Source organism: Aotus nancymaae, unplaced genomic scaffold (genome assembly GCF_030222135.1).
Source record: "Aotus nancymaae isolate 86718 unplaced genomic scaffold, 86718_ANA_hifiasm-v0.15.2.pri h1tg000007l, whole genome shotgun sequence".
Lineage (NCBI taxonomy): Eukaryota > Metazoa > Chordata > Mammalia > Primates > Aotidae > Aotus > Aotus nancymaae.
Genome location: NW_026988418.1, coordinates 13,979,874 through 14,001,052, shown reverse-complemented (window position 1 = coordinate 14,001,052; position 21,179 = coordinate 13,979,874). Strand labels below are relative to the sequence as shown.

Genomic DNA, 21,179 nt, shown 5'->3' with positions numbered 1-21,179 from the left:
TGGTGAAACCCCGTCTGTACTAAAGATACAAAAATATTAGCTGGACATGGTAGCAGACCCTTGTAATCCCAGCTACTTGAGAGGCTGAGGCAGGAGAATACCTTGAACCTGGGAGGCAGAGATTGCAGTGAGCTGAGATCTCGCCATTGCACTCCAGCCTGGGCGACAGGGCAAAGACTGTCTCAAAACAAAAACAAACAAACAAAAAACAAAGATTAACTAGTACATTGCTTCTGACATTTTATCAAATTGTCTACTAAAATTCAGATCAAAAATTAAAACACTTCTGGTCCACAGTATTTCCTGATTTATGTTTCCAATCTTTAAAGTATTAAATGAAATTGAATTTCACAAAATGGTGTTAAAGTAAAATTCCTTCCTAAAAATGTTCCTGTAATTATTCCAGCTATTTCTAGAACTGACTTTGGGCTTAACTGGTGTTTTCCTTCCTGGAAGGAATTATAAATTGATTAATTTGATTTTTAAATGAGGAGATTTTAAGAAATTTTATTGAGTGACTGCTATTTTATTTATTGCAGGCCATAAGAAACATTTTTTTTTTTCATGGTGTTTACTAGGCCATTAAACAATTGGAATAATTTGTTTCCTCACTGTTTCCATAAAATGTACAGAGGAAATACTGCTCTCCATGACAAGGTCTTGTCCAACTGACAGGAAATTAACCTTTTTCTTTTGGGCCTTGTTTCAATTAGCTTATGAAAGGAAAAAATAACCTGTTTAGTTTTTCTCTATGGCTCAAATATAGTCCTCTGGTGGTTAGGGACATTTCTTCAGTTTAGCTCACATATATAGGTGTCTTCCAAGTTTATTTAGTGAGTCCGGTAGGTCATTTATTGTGAATTTGCAGGTTTACTCTGATTTCCAAATATGTATTCTGACCAGGAAGCAGTCACACTTAAGCTTGAGACAGTTTGAAACACAGATTTTCAGTTAGCAGAAATTTAGATTAAACTAAGAATGCAATGAAGTCTGTAGTAAAAAGGTAGGGCCTTCTCTCATTAATTTCTTAGGCTAATAAAATCCCATCATCCAAATGAAATTTCAACATTTTTAGAATTTCTGTAACAAATCATTATTAATTATATTTCTTCTCAAAAGACTGGCCACCTTAGGCAGAATTCAGAGAATTTCAGTGTCAGTAAACCCGAGAGGGATGGCTATCTGGAAGAGCCTATATATTACTTGCACATTCTGAAGCAGTGCTTCTTAAAATTTGGCTTGGTAACAGTTACCTAGTGAGCTTATTAAAACATAGATTGCTAGGCACCCAGAGTGTTCCATACACTAGGTTTGTGGTGGGGCCCATGAATTTGCATTTCTAATAGTTTCCAGGTGATACTAATACCTGATCCAGCCACCACCACCCTTTAAGAACCACTGTTGTAGAAAAATAATTGACCTTTTTTTTCAGTTATACTTTTAATTCCTGCAGCTTCACAGTTTCTGTAAACTTTTGTTTTTCAGAAATCTCCTAAAATTTAGCTTCTTTTTAATTTGTGAAATATGCTTAGCTTTTCTTAGCAGTAAACATTTTCTTAGCACTTTGGGAATTGTCTTGTATCTTAAAATCCAGGTTTAATGTTTATTTAAAGATACAATTCATTTTAATAAATGTGTGATTATTAGTTATTACTTTAATATCTAACTTTGTAATTTTCAAGTTGCTTTCACCCACACCAGTCTTTCAGTATAGGAAATTATGAACATAACCATGTTACCCATGGAAGTGTTAAATCTTATGCTGGATAGTGTTTCAGGATGGCCAAAATCTATCTCCAGTTAAATGCATTTAAGTTAGCTGGGCGCGGTGGCTCACACCTGTAATCCCAGCACTTTGGGAGGCTGAGGCGGGTGGATCACAAGGTCAAGAGATCGAGACCATCCTGGTCAACATGGTGAAATCCCATCTCTACTAAAAATGCAAAAAAAAATTAGCTGGTCATGGTGGCGCATGCCTGTAATCCCAGCTACTCAGGAGGCTGAAGCAGAATTGCCTGAACCCAGGAGGCGGAGGTTGCGGTGAGCCGAGATCGCGCAGCCTGGGTAACAAGAGCGAAACTCCGTCTCAAAAAAATAAAATAAAATGAAATAAAATAAAATAAAATAAATAAATAAATGAATGCATTTAAGTTAATTTCCATATTTGATTAGCTTTATTATCATCCTAGTAATCTCTTAGAAAGGCAGTTGTCAAATTTCTTTATAGCTAAGTAAGAGTTGAAATAAGTTTTTAAAGTATGGTACAAAGCAAAACTAAGTTACAGTTATTAGAATGAAGAATTCATTTAGAGCCGAAAGATGTTTTAAAACTGCAGAGTACAGTCAATTCAAAGCCTGATTGAAAGCAACTTCAATTTTATAGATTTCTTGAAACAGATCTTCATTGTTTTTCTAGAAAGATAGTATTTGAGAAAAAGAAATGTCTCTAGTTACTGTTTTTATGAGGAGAGAATAGCTTAGTCTTTTTAATGGTTAATGAGAAGAAGTAATAGTCAAACACTTAGAGCATTGATTTCTGATTTGAATTCTCCAACACAGGGCAGCCCTGGGGGAAGGAAAAAAAAAAGCTTGCTAATTAACATTTGATTACTGATGCCACCTTCTCATTCCCCTTACACCATCCAGTTTCAGTCGTTTTTTGTTCAGAAAGGATTTTGAGGAGGGTTTTAACTTCTATCTTAGTAAAACAAATCCATGTGCAACTGCAATGTGTATACAATAATTTTAAAAAGAAGAGAAAAAGAAGGCCTTAGATATGGAGTATGTAGTTCAAAATTCACTCTGAATCACTTCTGATTCAGAAGTGATTGCTTTCTTAACTATAAGCCTTTTAGAGCACCAGTGATTGCTAGGATACTGGAATTAAGCCTAGTTTGTATGCCTTATTTTGATTTAAACACACACACATACAAATACTTATTTGCTCAATGTAGTTATTTAGCAAACTCTTAACCAGAACATCTGATAATGTGATGTACTGGGAGCTTAAAGTTTGATATATTTAATATTTGGCTAAGCTCAGGTTTTAATGTGACCAGAGTCCTTTTTCTTCTAAGAAAAAAGAATGAGATGTATGGCTGTAGTTTTAGGGTACTTTTTTATAAGGGCTGTACTATAAAGTGCCACAGTGTGTTAATTCAGAAAATCTAGAAACTAAAGCACGGATAACTGAACATTTTGTTTTATATTTTACCATAACAAAATATTTGATATGTAAAGAATTGTGGACCAGATTTCAAAAAAATTTAAAAATTGAGATAAATTAATAAAATTTGAAATCTATATCACTTAGCTAGTAGTGTTCTGGTAAAATCGCATAACTACTCTGGTGACATTTGGTTGATAGAATAGTTTTCTGGGAAACCAGTGTGACAAGCTTTATTTTTAAATGAGATCTCATAAGGGGAAAATATTAATTAGCTCTTTTTAAAAAGTGTGATAAAAGTAAATACTAAGGCTCATGCAAAAAAAAAACTAAAATGCTTATTTTTCTTTTTTATGTCTGTTATATTTATTCTATTGTTTTTCCATTTTCTAGCATTAATGGTTTTAAATTTTCTCTCATTACTTCCTCGTCTTGTATATATTTAGCACTTCTTTTAACTGAAAATAACTCCAGTATTTTCATGAAATAATAACATTTTGGAGCTTTGAAAATCAGATTTGATCACATTTAATTCTTTTTGTTGTTGTTGTTTTTTGAGACAGAATTTTGTTCTTATTGCCCAGGCTGGAGTGCAATGGCACGATCTCGGCTCAGCCCCCCGAGTAGCTGGGATTACAGGCATGAGCCACCATGCCCAGCACAATTTTTGTATTTTTAGTAGGGACAGGGTTTTACCATGTTGGCCAGGCTGGTCTTGAACTCCTGACCTTGTGATCCGCCTGCCTCAGCCTCCCAAAGTGCTGGGATTACAGGTGTGAGCCACCTCACCCAGCAGTTTTATTCTTTTCTAAGGTGGGGTAAATGAGATCTCGGAAAGACTCCACCAATTTTCCCACAGTAACAGTTGAGCAGAATTAGGATTAGAAATCTAGTTCTCTGGCTGGGCATGGTGGCTCATGCCTATAATCCTAGCACTGTGGGAGGCCAAGACAGAAGGATCACTAGGTCAGGAGTTTGAGACCATCCTGGCCAACATTGTGAAACCCCGTCTCTACTAAAAATACAAAAAATTAGCTGGGCATGGTGGCACACACCTGTAGTCCCAGCTACTCAGGAGGCTGAGGCAGGAGAATCACTTGAACCCGGAAGGTGGGGGTTACATTCATTGAGCTTAGATCAAGCCACCGCACTCTGACCTGGGCAACAGAGCAAGACTCTGTCTCGGAGAAAAAGAAAAAAAAATCTAGTTCTCTACCTCGAGGTATGCCTCAACACCTTAAACTTTGTGACTTTTTTTTATTAGAGTTTGCTTTCACGTGAGTAATACCTGAATGACATTTAAAATTCCCTAAAAGTTTTTCAATAGTTTGACCAATATTTAGCTCACAAGGAATGATTTTATTATAACTGAGAATGTTATATAATAAAGCTTCACAGTTTAGCCTTTAGCAGAGCAACTTTTCCTAAGCATTACTTTCCTAAGAAATTCTAATGAAATTTAACTAAAAAATAAAACTGTTTGAAAATTTAAATGAATCAAAAGAAAAGTTTGTGAGAGATGAATATCTTGTAAATGTACTTTTATAATTTTATATTGAGCAGGTTATAATGAAATGACCTTTTCCCCAGTGCTGTGTTTAATATTGAAATTTCCACAATGAGGAAGTATGAAGATTTAAATGGAGATTATTACTTAGTTTTTTACATTAATTGTAGTATATAACTAGGTGTTTATTAGCAATGACAAAGAATAAGGAAACAAATCAGTACCATATTAATTCTATACTATTAAATGTTAATCTGATTTATGTATTTTCTCAGTTGCAAACAATTATCTTATCTGAAACAATATGCAATAAATTAAACTGTCCCTTTAGAAAATCTTAAATGCAAATTGGAAAATCTGTTGTTTCTGGAACTCTTGATCCAAATACAGTATAGTTTGTAACTTAATTTTAATGTTCAGCTGGTAATCAAAGCATTTATTAAATTCCTTCAGAACTAATTGAAACATTTGCATAGTATAGGAGTCTGAAATCTCATAGATTTAGAGCTTAATGTAAAACAAGAATTGAAAAGATTATGAAGGTTCAGCATGATCTTGAGCCAATGCTGATCAAAAAAAAATGTGTAAGACAAAAGGCCCTTAGGAAATGTTACCCTATGAAGTGCCACTTGTCCTTAACTGGAATTTAACACACTCTAAAGATGAAACTCCATCAGAAGCAGCACAATATTGGCAGCTGGGCATGCCGGCCACTGCAACCCAGCCTGTGTGTGTTTTCTTTCTGCTTCTCGAAAGTGCTTTCAAATCCCAAATCAATCAATCAGGGTCCTTCCTCCTTTCTTTCTCACTTTCCTCTCCTCTTTCTTTCTATCATCTCCTTCTCCCTGTCTCTTTACCATCTATCTGCCTCTCTCTCCTTCCTTCCTTTCCCTTTTCCCCTTCTTCCTCTTCTCCATCTCTCTTCCTCCTCCCTCTTTCTTCCTCTTATTTCTTCATCTTCCCTCCTTCTCTGAAAGAACTATGTTCATCATCTGATTTATGATGACTTTAAATTCATCTGTTTAATTTTATACAAAGCTATATTTTATCATTTAGGTTTCCTTGAATAATAACTCTTTTAAGAATCATTTTTACATTTGCTTTGCGTACATTTTGGATTTTTTTCTTCCCTGCAGGATTATGATTTCAATTTTTTATTAAATATAACCATCAATAAAGAAAATGGAATTGGGGCCGGGCGCGGTGGCTCACGCCTGTAATCCCAGCACTTTTGGAGGCCGAGGCGGGTGGATCACGAGGTCAAGAGATCGAGACCATCCTGGTCAACATGGTGAAACCCCATCTCTACTAAAAATACAAAAAATTAGCTTGGCACGGTGGTGTGTGCCTATAATCCCAGCTACTCAGGAGGCTGAGGCAGGAGAATTGCCTGAACCCAGGAGGCGGAGGTTGCGGTGAGCCGAGATAGCGCCATTGCACTCCAGCCTGGTTAACAAGAGCGAAACTCCGTCTCAAAAAAAAAAAAAGAAAAAGAAAAAGAAAATGGAATTGTAATCTCTCTTAGTAAAATCGCCACTCTTGATGCTTTTGCTATCTTATAAATTGTGCTTCATCCATATACTGGTAGCATCTATATGTGCTTACAACATTGGTACGCATGGAATTATTTTTGAAAAACAAATTTGTTTTCAGTTAAATTGTTGTTTAGTGATTGTGGTTCAACACAAGATTCTTTTAACTTAAACTCAGAATACTCTGTGAATTTAACCTTTGCATTGGAACAATCATACATCAGACTAATATGCTTTATATGGGACTCTCTCAGCCAAGTTCTGTCTGCGTTAACCAGTTTATTCTATGACAAGTTGCTTAACAGATGTCATTCTGGGGAGAACAATGAAGCCAAATACTTGTGCAATGGCTAACATTACTCTAACTTTGATCACTTTTGTTCAGCACATCAGTCTGGCGTTGTGCTTTATACCAACATAACACTATAGCCAGAACATGCTTTTCAGGCTTAGAATAGCAAAGGAATGTTATTCAATTCAGTGCAGTTACAGATGAGTTAATGAAAGAAGAAAATACTGTTTATTTCATAATACCTTATTGCTGTATTTTGGAATTAAAGTGGAATTTAAAGAATCCCACTCCAAAGTTATTTGTTTATATACTCATAGTATTTGTGTATATTATGATGCTAGGGTAGCTTTACCACCTTTCCAAAAGGATGTAAATATTTGTCCTGCTTTTTTTCAAAAATAGCTGATAAGATTTGTTATATCTGGACAACATAATCAAAAATAGTTTTAAAAAGGAGTTTTGTCTTTTTTTTGCCTCGAAGCCTAAAGACTCCTCATACTCCTTCTTCTATCCTTCTCTCTTTTATTAATATAACACTTTAGGTTTGTGGAATACATTTCTCTTTAAGAACACTAATGTTTAAAAATGACAAAATAATAACAACTAGTGAAAGTGGTTAGAGGTTGACCCAAATGCATTTGGTTAAATTGTTGGGTTGATAATGACTGATAAAAATTTCCAAACGATGGCCAGGCATAGTGGCTCACACCTGTAATCCCAGCACTTTGGGAGGCTGAGGCTGGCAGATGACCTGAGGTCAGGAGTTAGAGACCAGCCTCACCAACATGGAGAAACCCTGTCTCTACTAGAAAAAATACAAAAACTTAGCTGGGCATGGTGGCGCATGCCTATAATCCCAACTACTCAGGAGGCTCAGGCAGGAGAATCTCTTGAACCTGGGAGGTAGAGGTTGCAATGAGCCGAGATCGTGCCATTGCACTCCAGCCTGGGAAGTAAGAGCGAAACTCCATCTCAAATAAATAAATAAATTTCCAAATGATATGACTGACTATAAACAAAATATTGCACGGTAGACTAGCCATTTGCTAAGAAAACCTGTTGGTTTGAATTGAATATGGATCAAGCCGTGCCCAAGCTCCTCAGAACTCATTTACTAAATCTTTTTTCCACAGGTGGGAATTAGAGTTAAAATAGAGTGACTTTTGTGTTTTTGTTTTATTTTTTGTTTCTTCTTTCCCATAGTGAACTTGTATCTCTATTTCACTGGAATGGTAACTTAGATGTGATTATGTATAAGAAAGGGTAATGTGGGGCTGAGCACAGTGACTCAGGCCTATAATCCCAGCAATTTGGGAGGCCGAGGACAGTGGATCACCTGAGATCAGGAGTTCAAGACCAGTCTGACCAATATGATGAAACCCTGTCTCTACTAAAAATACAAAAATTAGCCGAGTGTGGTGGCACATGCCTGTAATCTCAGCTACTCAGGAGGCTGAGACAGGAGAATCGCTTGAACCTGGGAGATGGAGGTTACAATGAGCCAAGATTGTACCATTGCACTCCAGCCTGGGTAACAAGAGTGAAACTCTGTCTCAAAAAAAAAAAAGAAAGGGTAATGTGAAAGCCAAATGCTCTAACTGGACAATATGATACTTTAGGCTTCTTCATTTTTAAAACATAAATCATGATACTTGTTGAAGTATGAAGAACCCTATTGAAATCTTCAGGTTTTATTTTTTGTTTTTTGAGACAGAGTCTCACTGTGTCATCCAGGGTCCAGTGGCACAGTCATGGCTCACTGGCTGTCTCAATCTGTTGGGCTCAAGCAGTCTTCCCAGCTTGGCCTCCCAAAGGGTTAGGATTACAGGTGTGAGCCACCATGCCTGGCCTCAAGTCTTAACATAATACATATAATGGGAAACGTTTCAACCCTAGCTTCATTTGATACAGTAGGATAATAATGCCATAATTAACTTGAAGAATTAGTTAAAATGGATAATCTCTCCACTCTGTTACGATTTGTTAATTTATTTGTGAATAAAAATTAAAATAAAAAATAGAGATTTTTTTTTTTTCCACGAGGGCGGGGAGGGACAGGGTCTTGTTCTGTCTGCCAAGTGGGAATGCAGTGGAGTGATCATGACTCACTGTATCTTCAACCTCCTGGACTCAAGCAATCATCCTACCTCAGCTTCCTGTGTAGTGGGGGTTACAATCATGAGCCACCACGCCTAGCTAACTTGTTATTTTTTGGTAAAGATGGGGTCTCACTATGTTGCCCAGGCTCATCTTGAACTCCTGAGCTCAAGTGATCCTTATAACTTGACCTCCTAAAGTGCTGGGATTACAGGCTTGAGTTACCATGCCCAGTAACACTTCTTTTATTTTACTTTATTTATTTTTGAGACAGAGTCTTGCTCTTTTGCCCAGGCTGGAGTCCAGTGGCATGATCTCGGTTTACCACAAACTCTGCCTCCCTGGTTCAAGCCATTCTTCTGCCTCAGCCTCCCAAGTAGCTGGGATTACAAGCGTGAGCCACCACACCTGGCTAATTTTTGTTTCTTTCATAGAGATGGGGTTTCGCCATGTTGGCTAGCCTGGTCTTGAACGTCTCACCTCAAGTGATCCACCCACCTCGGCCTCCCAAAGTGCTAGGATTACAGGTGTGAGTCACCTTGCCTAGCCAACACTTCTTAATTGCTGGCTAACTAGAGTTTGATTTTCCACCACTTTATTCTGATAAATTTACCTCCTTTACTTTGAAAGTAAAAGGTATAATGTTGCATGTTGGAAAAATAGTTTCTCATTTTTACCAAATTTTTTGTATTTTCTTTTCAGGAAGAGCCTATAGCTCTGATGTTAGTAAATATTCCATGAAATAGTTTTTAATTTAGATTGATTTCCAAAAAAAGAAAAAAAAAACCCTGTGCTTTTTTTTACTTGTTTTTTTTGGTCAGTGGTGGGGAGACAGAGTCTCTGTTGCCCAGGCTGGAGTGCAGTGGCGTGATCTTGGCTCACTGCAATCTCCACCTCCCAGATGCAAATGATTTTCCTATGCTACTTTATTAATAAGTTTCTGTATCTTTGAAACTTACATCAAAATATAAAGGCAACTTCAGGTTTTGTTTTTGGTTTTGAATCATTGTACATTTTAATGATTAAATCAATTGCAAGAATTTATAATTGCACTTTGCCCTTAATCAACTGTGTGCCTGAAGTTTCTTTCTTTCTTTCCTTTTTTTTTAATTGTACTTTAAGTTCTGGGGTACATGTGCAGATCTTGCAGGATTGTTGCATAGGTACACACATGCCATGGTGATTTGCTGCTTCCATCCCACTGTCACCTACATCAGACATTTCTCCCAATATTATCCCTCCCCAACCTCCTCACACCCTGCTGTCCCTCCCCTAGCTCCCCAACCCCCAACAGACCTAGTTTGTGATGTTCCCTTCCCTGTGCCCACATGTTTTCATTGTTCAACACCCTCCTATGAGTGAGAACATGCGGTGTTGGGTTTTCTATTCTTGTGTCAGTTTGCTGAAAATGATGGTTTCCAGATTCATCCATATCCCTACAAAGGACATGAACTCATCCTTTTTATGGCTGCATAGTATTCCATGGTGCATATGTGCCACATTTTCCTTATCCAGTCTATCATTGATGGACATTTGGGTTGGTTCCAGGTCTTTGCTATTGTGAACAGTGCCGCAACAAACATACATGTGCATGTGTTTTTATAATAGAACAATTTATAATCCTTTGGGTGTATACCCTTGACTAAAAAGAAATGAAGTCAGCCAGGAGTTGAAAACAAGAGAGGAGGGATGTTTCTTGAATTATTATTATTATTATTATTATTATTATTATTATTATTATTTTGGAGATGGAATTTCACTCTTGTTACCCAGGCTGGAGTGCAATGGCGCGATCTCGGCTCACTGCAACCTCCGCCTCCTGGGTTCAGGCAATTCTCCTGCCTCAGCCTCCTGAGTAGCTGGGATTACAGGCATGTGCCACCATGCCCAGCTAATTTTTTGTATTTTTAGTAGAGACAGGGTTTCACCATGTTGACCAGGATGGTCTCGATCTCTTGACCTTGTGATCCATCTGCCTCGGCCTCCCAAAGTGTTGGGATTACAGGCGTGAGCCACCGCGCCTGGCCCCTGTTTCTTGAATTATTATTTCATCTAGTCTTCATTGATAATCTGCTTTTAAATTTAGTTTTGTTCTTTTTAAAAAATTTTTTTTGACTTATGTTTTTATTGTTTCAAATTCTTGTTTTGAATCTAGAAGGAGACAGGAAATACACTGTATGTCTCATAAATTGGTTGGAAACTATAAGTCATGTGAAAATTCTATTTTAATTGTGCTCCCTTTCTTTTCATAGGTAAAGAGAAATGTATATGACCTTACAAGTATCCCTGTTCGCCATCAGTTATGGGAGGGCTGGCCAACTTCTGCTACAGACGATTCAGTAAGTGACAGTCAAATTCTCAGTTTTACATTCTCCTCTCACTTTTGCCACTTTCAGTCTAATTGGTTTTGATAATAAGCACAATCAAATGCTTTGAGTGTTCCATTGAAAGAATTATCTAAGCAAGCCGGGCGCGGTGGCTCACGCCTGTAATCCCAGCACTTTGGGAGGCCAAGGCGGGTGGATCACGAGGTCAAGAGATCGAGACCATCCTGGTCAACATGGTGAAACCCCGTCTACTAAAAATGCAAAAAAAATTAGCTGGATGTGGTGGCGCGTGCCTGTAATCACAGCTACTCAGGAGGCTGAGACAGGAGAATTGCCTGAACCCAGGAGGCGGAGGTTGCGGTGAGCCGAGATTGCGCCATTGCACTCCAGCCTGGGTAACAAGAGCGAAACTCTGTCTCAAAAAAAAAAAAAAAGAAAAGAAAATCTACCTGGGCTTGGTGGCTCACACCTCTAATCCTAGCACTTTGGGAGGCTGAGGCAGGTGGATCACTTGAGGTCAGGAGTTCAAGAATAGCCTGGCCAAAATGGTGAAACCCCATGTCTTCTAAAAACAGAAAAATTAGCTGGACATGATGGTGGGTGACTGTTATTCCAGCTACTCAGGAGGCTGAGGCAGGAGAATCGCTTGAACCTGGGAGGCGGAGGTTTCGGAGAGCCAAGATTGTGCCATTGCACTCCAGCCTTGGCAACAAGAGCAAAACTTCATCTCAAAAAAAAAAAAAAAAAAAAAAAAAACCGGAAAGAATTATCTAAACCAAACAATGTGAAAGTAAGAGAAGTTGTAATAATTTGAGTTCACTTTTAGAACGAAATCACAAGCCAAGTAGGCCAATATTCTGTTGGTAATGTTACAGTATCAGTGCAAGAATTTGAGGTTGCTTGATTTGATTTATTTTTTTCTTGATGAGAATATATTCAGATACTACTAATGAAATGTTCAAGGCAAAAGCATTTTCTTTCCTAAATTACAGATATTTTTAAATTAAGCTAATCATTCTATTTAATTTTAAAACTACCTTTTTCATAGTAGACTGATACTTTAAAAGTTAATTTTTATCATTAATATTAATAGCACTTTAATCTCAAACATACCCATAAATTTCACCATCATAAAAAGCTGGAAGAAAATAACCTGTTATTTTTACCATTATTATATTTTTATAATGATTTTCCTATTGTAAATTTTGAAGCCTTTCCTATCTCTGCAATTTCCATTCCTTGCTATTTTCTATGAGAGTAAATTTCATCAAATAAGGAGGCATGCTGAAATTAAGTTTTGACCACTTTTCCCCATAAAGTTGCTTGTTCTAATCAGATACTTATTTTTTTTAAAAAGTTAAAAATGAGAATGTTTCTGGAATTCTCAAGTTACATCTAATTTTAAAAATACAGCTGAAAAGAAATTGGGACTTTGTAAACATCTTGTAATGATCAATAATGAAATGATAATTATGCCTAAGAACTGAATTGCCTTTTCATATTTTCTAATGTTTCTGTCTGGATAATAACTACAGTTCACGCCTCTTCAGCACCATCAGTATATATTTTAATGCAAAGGAATTCTCTGTGGAAGACAGAAACGTTTTAAGACCCTTTGCTTATTTAGATGCTACGTGAATCTAATTACATTGTAAACACTCTGCCTTTGGAAGATGCTTTGTGGATTATGAAACTTTAAAAATCAGAAACTTTAATAATCAGAAAACAGAAAAACTTTTATTTATGGCCAGGTGTGGTGGCTCACACCTGTAATCCCAACACTTTGGGAGGCCAGGGTGGGTGGATCACCTGAGGTCAGGAGTGAATTTGTTTGTTTGTTTGTTTATGAGATGGACTCTTGCTCTGTCACCCAGGCTGGAGTACGATAATGCACTCTTGGCACACTGCAACCTCCGCCTCCCAGGTTCAAGCAATTCTCCTGCCTAAGCCTCCCCAGTAGATGGAATTATAGGCGCCAGCCTCCACGCTGGGCTAATTTTTGTATTTTTAGTAGAAACGAGGTTTCACCACGTTGACCAGACTGGTCAACTCCTGACCTTAGGTGATCCTGCCTCCTTGGCCTCCCAAAGTGCTGAGATTGCAGGCATGAGCCACTGTGCCTGGCCAAGGTCAGGATTTTGAAACCAGCCTGGCCAACATGGTGAAACCCTGTCTTTATTAAAAATACAAAATTAGCTGATCATGGTGGTGCATGCGTGTAATCCCAGATACTTGGGGGGCTAAGGCAGGATAATTGCTTGAACCTGGGAAGGGAAGGTTGCAGTGAGCCAAGATCTCGCTATTGCACTCCAGCCTGGGCAACAAGAGTGAAACTCCACCTTAAAAACAAACAAACAAAACCTTTATTTTTAATAAACATTTCTGGAAAAAAAAATCTTTAGATTTAGGTACTTAAATTTGTTTCTGAAAAACTGATTATAACATTGATATTATAGTATATGATTAGAATTATTGGCTGGTCATCTATGGCTAAGGATGGGGATGTGTTCTTGGTTTTCTTCTGGTTTTTGTTGTTTTTCTTGCTTGAGTGAGAAATTTGATAGAAAATGTGCTACGTTTATTTTTACAAAAATGAAAGAGTAATGTTCATACATGATGGTCTACTGTTTACCTGAGGAGGCGTGTAGAAAACAGAAATCTTAGTATTGTCTAAGAACTTGTTACAAGAAAAAACAGTATTAATAGAAGAAAATAATTAAGACTTGAGCATGTCATTAAATTCTCTGAGCTTTAATTTTCTCACTAATTTGCAGAACTATTCTGAAGATAAGTGATAATATAAGTATAGTTAGTACCTGGCTCATAGTAGACACTCAATAAATGAAAGTCAGTATTGTAATTAAGGTAACTCAAAAAAGTTATAATTACAGATTACAATTACAGGCAAGAATTGGCTGGTTTAAATGAAGCGGTGTCTGAGATTTGCTTCAGAATAACCTGTGTGTGGCAGATTGAGTGAGACTAGAGCTAATTTAGATTAGGCATCTATCAATCATTGTTGAATCTGGGTGATGTGTGTATTGGGTTTATTATACCATTCTCTAACTTTTGTTATGTGTTTGAAAATTTTCATAATAAAAATCTTAAAGCAAAAATAATTGTCTTGTTTAAGAGGAGGGACATAAGATAATAGAGAAACTCTAGAAATGTGGGATTTCACAAGGTTGGAAAAGCCAACTGCTTTTGCACCCCACCCTTGTAGAAACCAGACTGAAATTGGCTTATCAGGTACAAGTTCCAAGAGTGATAGGCAAAGTCAATGAAATATGATCAGTTCTTCTGTCTGTAAATGGTGCTTTGTACATTTTAGGTGCTATTCATTGAATTGAGTCGGCATGGTCTTTTATGAGACTCATATTTTAATTGTTTTTATAATATTTAATTTTTTGCCAAAGAGTTGTCATGCAGTTTAATTACTATAGGAAAATATGGAAAGCAGCTAAAACTGTTTGTTTCCAAGACTGTAATTCTACTTGGTGCTCTTAAGTCACAGCAAACACAAGAGGGAATCCCCATTAAGAGGCTTGATTCTTTTAGCCTCATTATTCCCATTTGCACCTTGTCCCAGAACCTGTGAAGTGGTGCCTGCCCACACCTCCCCAGAGCAAATGTTGCTGCATTGGCAGGATGTTGCCTTGAGCTTGCATGATTTGATACAACAAAGATGTTTAGGGCCAGGCTGCTTTTAACTGATGCCACGGCAGATTCACTAGCTCCAGTGCTTGCATTTAGCCAAAAATGGCTTATAACAAGTATTCTGAGGAGATCGTGGCCAAATAATATGTCATAAAACCTTTCTTTCATTATGAGTATAAAAACCCTTAAAGCTGGTACTTGTAGTGTATATTTGTTGTAGGCAGTGGTGTTTTTATACTTACTGAAATCATTCAAGTGGAGGCATCTGCTACAAAACAAAATAGTCTTCACAGCTTAGGGCATGAATTGGGTACAGCTGAGAAATGTCAGCTGTGTAAACAACCTGAAATGTGTTACCAACAAAAATATAATTAATTTCTTTCCAAGACAATGTGCCATAACTTAATACTTAGAATGGTTTAACTTTCAGAGAAAGCACCTGAACATTTGCTTCCTAGTGCCAGAGTAGAGGATTGGTTATAAAGGTCATTAAAAGTGAGGTCATTTTGTACTTTTACTGCTCAGTTGCTGAAATTTGTGTGGTTTTGAATATACAGTAGCCTTAGATATCATTGGGTTCTATGAATTTATGAAAATATCATAGATGAAGAAGTTAATGGATTTGGGGTGATGAAAATGTTCTAAAAATTAGATGGTGGTAAAGGTTGCACATGTCTAAATTTTTAAAAAAATAATTGAACATTTAAAATGAGTGAATTTTATGGCATGTAAATTATCCCTCAGTGAAGCTATTTTTTTAAAAAAAGAAGTTAATGAACTAGATTAAAATACTTTCCCACTTACATTTTATCTTGCATGACAAATACTTTGAAATGGCACAAGAGGTGTTTTGTTCAGTACACTTCTCATTAACCTTTGACTTACCCAACAGGACAAAGAAATAGACCTCTTGTAATCAGATTCTTTTATAATCTTGAGTCTCTTATGAACCTAATAGACTTCAGTCTTGGACATTTTCAGGCTACTCAGTGAAGTCAATGATCATTTACAACATTGTCACCCATCTCCCTTCAGAGTTAACATATTTTCTTTGCTTGTAGTTGTACTCTAGTAGGGTATGGGATACTGTATGAACTGTCAGTAACTCAGTTCCTTTTGTATTCTTTTCATCAGGGAAATAGGTATCTAAAGCTTCACCAGTAGGAAAATGTTTTCATGCTGTGACAATTCAGCTGTGAAAAACAAGGAGTTACAAGTAGGCAAAATTTTACACTTTAACAAGGAAGCTCTTGGTTTCTAGAGAGTAGAAATATTTTAACACTGTGAATTATGTTTAGACACCTTATTATAATGCAGACAATATGAATACATGTAGTTCTTTTTAAATTCCAGGATTTAATAATGCTTATACAATTAAAACTCTTTCCGTTTTTTGTTTTGTTTTGTTTTTATTTTTTTATTTTTATTTTTATTTTTTTTGAGACAGAGTCTTGCTCAGTCACCCAGGCTTGAGTGCAGTGGTGCGATCTCGGCTCACTGCAACCTCTACCTCCCGGTTCAAGCAGTTCTGCTTCAGACTCCCAAGTAGCTGAAATTACAGGCGCGTGCTACCACACCTGGCTAATTTTGTATTTTAGTAGAGACAGAGTTTTGCCATAGGCTGGTTTCAAACTCCTGACCTTGTGATCTGCCCGCCTCAACCTCCCAAAGTGCTGGGACTACAGGCGTGAGCCACCGCACCTGGCTGTTTTTTATTTTTATTTTATTTATTTATTTATTTTTTGAGATGGAGTCTCACTTTGTTGCCAGGCTGGAGTGCAGTGGCGCGATCTCGGCTCACTACAACCTCCGCCTCCTGGGTTCAAGCAATTCTTCTGTCTCTGCCTCCCGGGTTCAAGCAATTCTCCTGTCTCAGCCTCTCAAGTATCTGGGACTACAGGCATGTGCCACCATGCCCAGCTAATTTTTGTATTTTTAGTAGAGATGAGGTTTTACCATGTTGGCCAGCATGGTCTTGATCTCTTGACCTCGTGATCCGCCCTCCTTGGCCTCCCAAAGTGCTGGGATTACAAGTATGAGCCACCACACCCTGCCTCTGATTTTTATTTTATTTTATTTATGGAGAAAGAGTCTCACTCTGTCACCCAGGCTGGAGTGCAGTGGCGAGATCTCAGCTGACTGCAACCTCTGCCTCCCAGGTTCAAGTGATTCTTATGCCTTAGCCTCCCGAGTAGTTGGCATTATAGGTGCGTACCACCATGCCCGGCTAATTTTTGTATTTTTTTGAGATGGAGTTTCACTCCATCACCAGGCTAGAATGCAGTGGCGTGATCTTAGCTCACTGCAGCCTCTGCCTCCGGGGTTCAAGCGAGTCTCCTGCCTCAGCCTCCTGAGTAGCTGGTACTACAGGCGCGTGCCACCACGCCCAGCTAATTTTTGTATTTTTTAGTAGAGATGAGGTTTCACCATGTTGGCCAGGATGGTCTCGATCTCTTGACCTTGTGATCCGCCTGCCTCGGCCTCCCAAAGTGCTGGGATTACAGGCATGCGCCACTGTGCCTATCTTTTAATTTTTTTTTTTTTTTTTTTTTAAAGAGGGGGTTTCACCATGTTGGTCAGGCTGGTCTTGAACTCCCAACCTCAGGTAATCCGCCCACCTTGGCCTCCAAAGTGCTTGGATTACGGGCATGAGCCACCATGCCCGGCCTGTCTTAATTGTTGTGTTTTTAGTAGAGACAGGGTTTTGCTATGTTGGTCAGGCTGCTCTGGAACTCCTGGCCTCAAGTGATCCACCCGCCTAGGCCTCCCAAAGTGCTGGAATTACAAGCATAAACCACTGCGCCCAGTCAACTCTTTCAGTTTTAATACTTTTTTTTTTTTTATTGTGCTCTCTCCCTACCCTACTTTTAAATAGAAATGAATCTGAATGAGAAAATGTCATCTGTTTTGATCCTTGGGATGGAGCTCATGTTCTTCTATTATTTCTCCCTGAAGCCTTGTGTTTAGCAGCTGTCAAATTGTGGACATTCTCCTGATGCTGGACCCAAGCTCCCACTTTACAGGATCTACTCTTTACAAAATACAGACTCTTACAGTTACCACATACTTACCACACTGTAGTTACTAAGTAAACTTTCAAGCCTCTATTATGGTCATTCTGTTCACTGCTGCAATGTTAGTATTTCCAAAGTACAACATGAATCACATTCAGCCTTACTTACTTATTTTTTTTTATTTTTTTTATTTTTTTTGAGACAATTTCGCTCTTGTTACCCAGGTTGGAGTGCAATGGCGCGATCTCGGCTCACCGCGACCTCCGCCTCCTGGGTTCAGGCAATTCTCCTGCCTCAGCCTCCTGAGTACCTGGGATTACAGGCATGCTCCACCATGCCCAGCTAATTTTTTGTATTTTTAGTAGAGACGGGGTTTCACCATGTTGACCAGGATGGTCTCGATCTCTTGACCTCGTGATCCACCTGCCTCGGCCTCCCAAAGTGCTGGGATTACAGGAGTAAGCCACCGTGCCTGGCCCTACTTACTTATTTTCAATGACTCGATTGTGTACAGATTTTTTTTTTCTTTAAGTAGAGACAAGGTGACGGGGTCAGGCTGGTCTCAAACTCCCGACCTCAGGTTGCTGGGATTACGGGCTTGAGCCACCACGCCCAGCCAGTTATGTACAGATTTTTTTTTTTTTTTTTTTTTTTTTTATTAAGACGGTTGTTTGTCAGGCTGGTCTTGAACTCCCGACATCAGGTGATCTGCCCGCCTTGGCCTCCAAAGTGCTTGGATTACAGGTGTGAGCCACCATGCCTGGCCTATGTACAGATTTTTATGCTGGCATTCAAAACCCTTCATTGTTTACTCTGAAACTTCCCTTCCAGGTTTGTTTTCCCATACAGGCTCTGAGTAAATGCTTGGTAAATATTTGTTGAGTGAGTGGTTGAATATTACACCATGCCGGGCGTGGTGGCTCACGCCTGTAATCCCAGCACTTTGGGAGGCCGAGGCGGGTGGATCACGAGGTCAAGAGATCGAGACCATCCTGGTCAACATGGTGAAACCCCGTCTCTACTAAAAATGCAAAAAATTAGCTGGGCACGGTGGCGCATGCCTGTAATCCCAGCTACTCAGGAGGCTGAGGCAGGAGAATTGCCTGAACCCAGGAGGCAGAGGTTGCGGTGAGCCGAGATCATGCCATTGCACTCCAGCCTGGGTAACGAGCGAAACTCTGTCTCCAAAAAAAAAAAAGAATATTACACCATATATGTCTCAGCTTTAGCTAAATACTTACCTATTTTTCAAATATACTTGATACTCTCCCACTTTGTCATTTAATCGTATCTTCCACCTAGAATACCTACAACAATTATCTCCTTCCTTCAAGACCTTTCTTTAAGAAACCCTGCCTGTGTCCTTCCCATGCTCCCTTTGCCATACCTTTTAGAAATTCATTTATAGTTCTCTTCTTCTACTTAAATTTTTTTCACTTTTTTCTTACTTTGTTCTTTATTTTCTTCATTTCTCCGTTCCTTCCTCCTCTCTGGATTCATCTGAGTCACTACAAGCAACTTAACATCTGTGGGTCTCAGTCTCTATAACTGTCAAGTCAGGATAATTACTTACAGAGTTATTGCGAAGATTAAAGACTCAATAGCTACAAGAATAGTTACTGCTAGGTTTATATTGAAGATTGAAGTAGTATGTACTAGAAAGAATGCCTTAACATAATTGACCTTTGGCTATTATTGTTTCTTTAAATTCATCTATGTGTTCATTCACTTGACATTTGTGGAACAATGCTGTTAAAAGAAAACTTGAGACAAATTAAATTTAATGGAGTTTAATTGAACAACAACAAAAAAAATGAGTGGCAAATTGGGCAGCCCCCTGAATCATAGCAGATTCAGAGAGACTCCAGGAATGCCTTGTGGTTAGAACAAATTTATAGACAAAAAAAGGAAAGTGACATACAGAAAGAAGTGAGGTACAAAAACAGCTGTATTGGTTACAGGTTGGTGTTTGCCTTATTTGGACACAGTTGGAACACTCAGCAGTGTATCAGTGGTTGAAGTCTGGCTGCTAAGATTGGCCAAGACTCAACTATTGTTATAGGCATATACTCATAAGTTAGGTTTTCAGTCTTATCTACCTATTAAGTTAGATTAAGCTTCCTCCACCAGGACTCAAATCTAGAAGTACAGAGCCCTCGGCTGGGCGTGGTGGCTCATGCCTGTAATTCCAGCAATTTGGGAGGCCGAGGCAGGTGGATTGCATAAGATCAGGAGTTTGAGACTAGCCTGACCAACATGGCAAAACCCTGTCTCTACTAAAAATACAAAAAAATCAGCTGGGTGTGGTGGCGCACACATGTGATCCCAGCTACTCACGAGGGTGAGACACAAAAATCGCTTGAACCCGGGAGGCGGAGGAGGTTGCAGTGAGCAGAGAAGCGTCACTGGACTCCAGTCTGGGTGGCAGAACAAGACTCTCAAAAGAAAGAAGAAATACAGAGTCCTTCTCAGGTCATACTTAGTTCTCTTTAACTTTTACAGGCCAGTAACTGTACTGGCCCTTAAAGTTGCAAGGGTAAGATCTTGCTTCTCAGAGATTGATGAGTTTAGTGGGAGACATATGTAAATAAACAATTAGAACTCAAGTATATAAATGCAAGGGGATCACAGAAGAGGGAACAATCAATTTTGCTAACAATTAGTGATAATGAAAAAATGACTTCTCAGAGAAAGGAACATTTGATTACACTTTAATTTGTATACTTATATTCCTCCTTTTATAAATTATAAGCATTAGAAGAGCTATTATCAGGCATGGTGGCTCTTGCCTGTAATCACAGTACTTTGGGAGGCCAAGGAGACCAGCCTGGCTAACATGGTGAAACCCCATTTCTACTAAAAATACAAAAAATTAGCTGGGCGTGGTGGCATGTGCCTGTAATCCCAGCTACCAGGGAGGCTGAGGCAGGAGAATCCCTGGAACCTGGGAGGTGGAGGTTGCAGTGAGCTGAGATCACACCATTGCATTCCAGATTGGGTAATAAGAGCAAAATTCCATCTCAAAAAAAAAAAAAAAAGCCTGGCACGGTGGCTTACATCTGTAATCCCAGCACTTTGGGAGTCTGAAGTGGGTGGATCACAAGGTCAGGAGTTCAAGACCAGCCTGGCCAAAAGAGTGAAGCTCCCTCTCTACTAAAAATACAAAAATTAGCCAGGAGTGGTGGTGGGTGCCTGTAGTCCCAGCTACTCAGGAGGCTGAGGCAGGAGAATCGCTCAAGCCTGGGAGGTGGAGGTTGCAGTGAGCTGAGTTTATACCACTGCACTCCAGCCTAGCACAGGCGACAGAGTGAGACTCCATCTCAAAAAAAAAAAAAAAAAAAAAAAAACTACAACCTGTTTACTGTCTTCTTCACATTGTATCAAATGTGTGTTTTATGCATTTATTTAAATTTCATTCATTTATTTAAATTGTTTAGTGCTCCAGTAGGTTGACATCTATGGCAATAAACAACTAAAGGATTGATTTGTGTGATTACAGTAACTTGATACACTTTTTGATAATCAGATTATTTTATTTCTAATAAAAATTAAATTATCAAAACTAAGTATTTTGTGGCAGCAACTAG

General features: G+C 38.5%; 1 protein-coding gene across 1 annotated transcript in view; it reads left to right on the top strand.

Moving 5' to 3' along the window:
• Nucleotides 1-21,179, top strand: part of FAF1 (Fas associated factor 1) — a 535,243-nt gene that overhangs the window by 284,416 nt on the left and 229,648 nt on the right. The window contains exon 8 of the mRNA XM_012434603.3: nucleotides 10,847-10,933. Coding sequence (XP_012290026.1) covers nucleotides 10,847-10,933 — 87 coding nt within the window. The remainder of the gene's footprint in view (nucleotides 1-10,846; nucleotides 10,934-21,179) is intronic.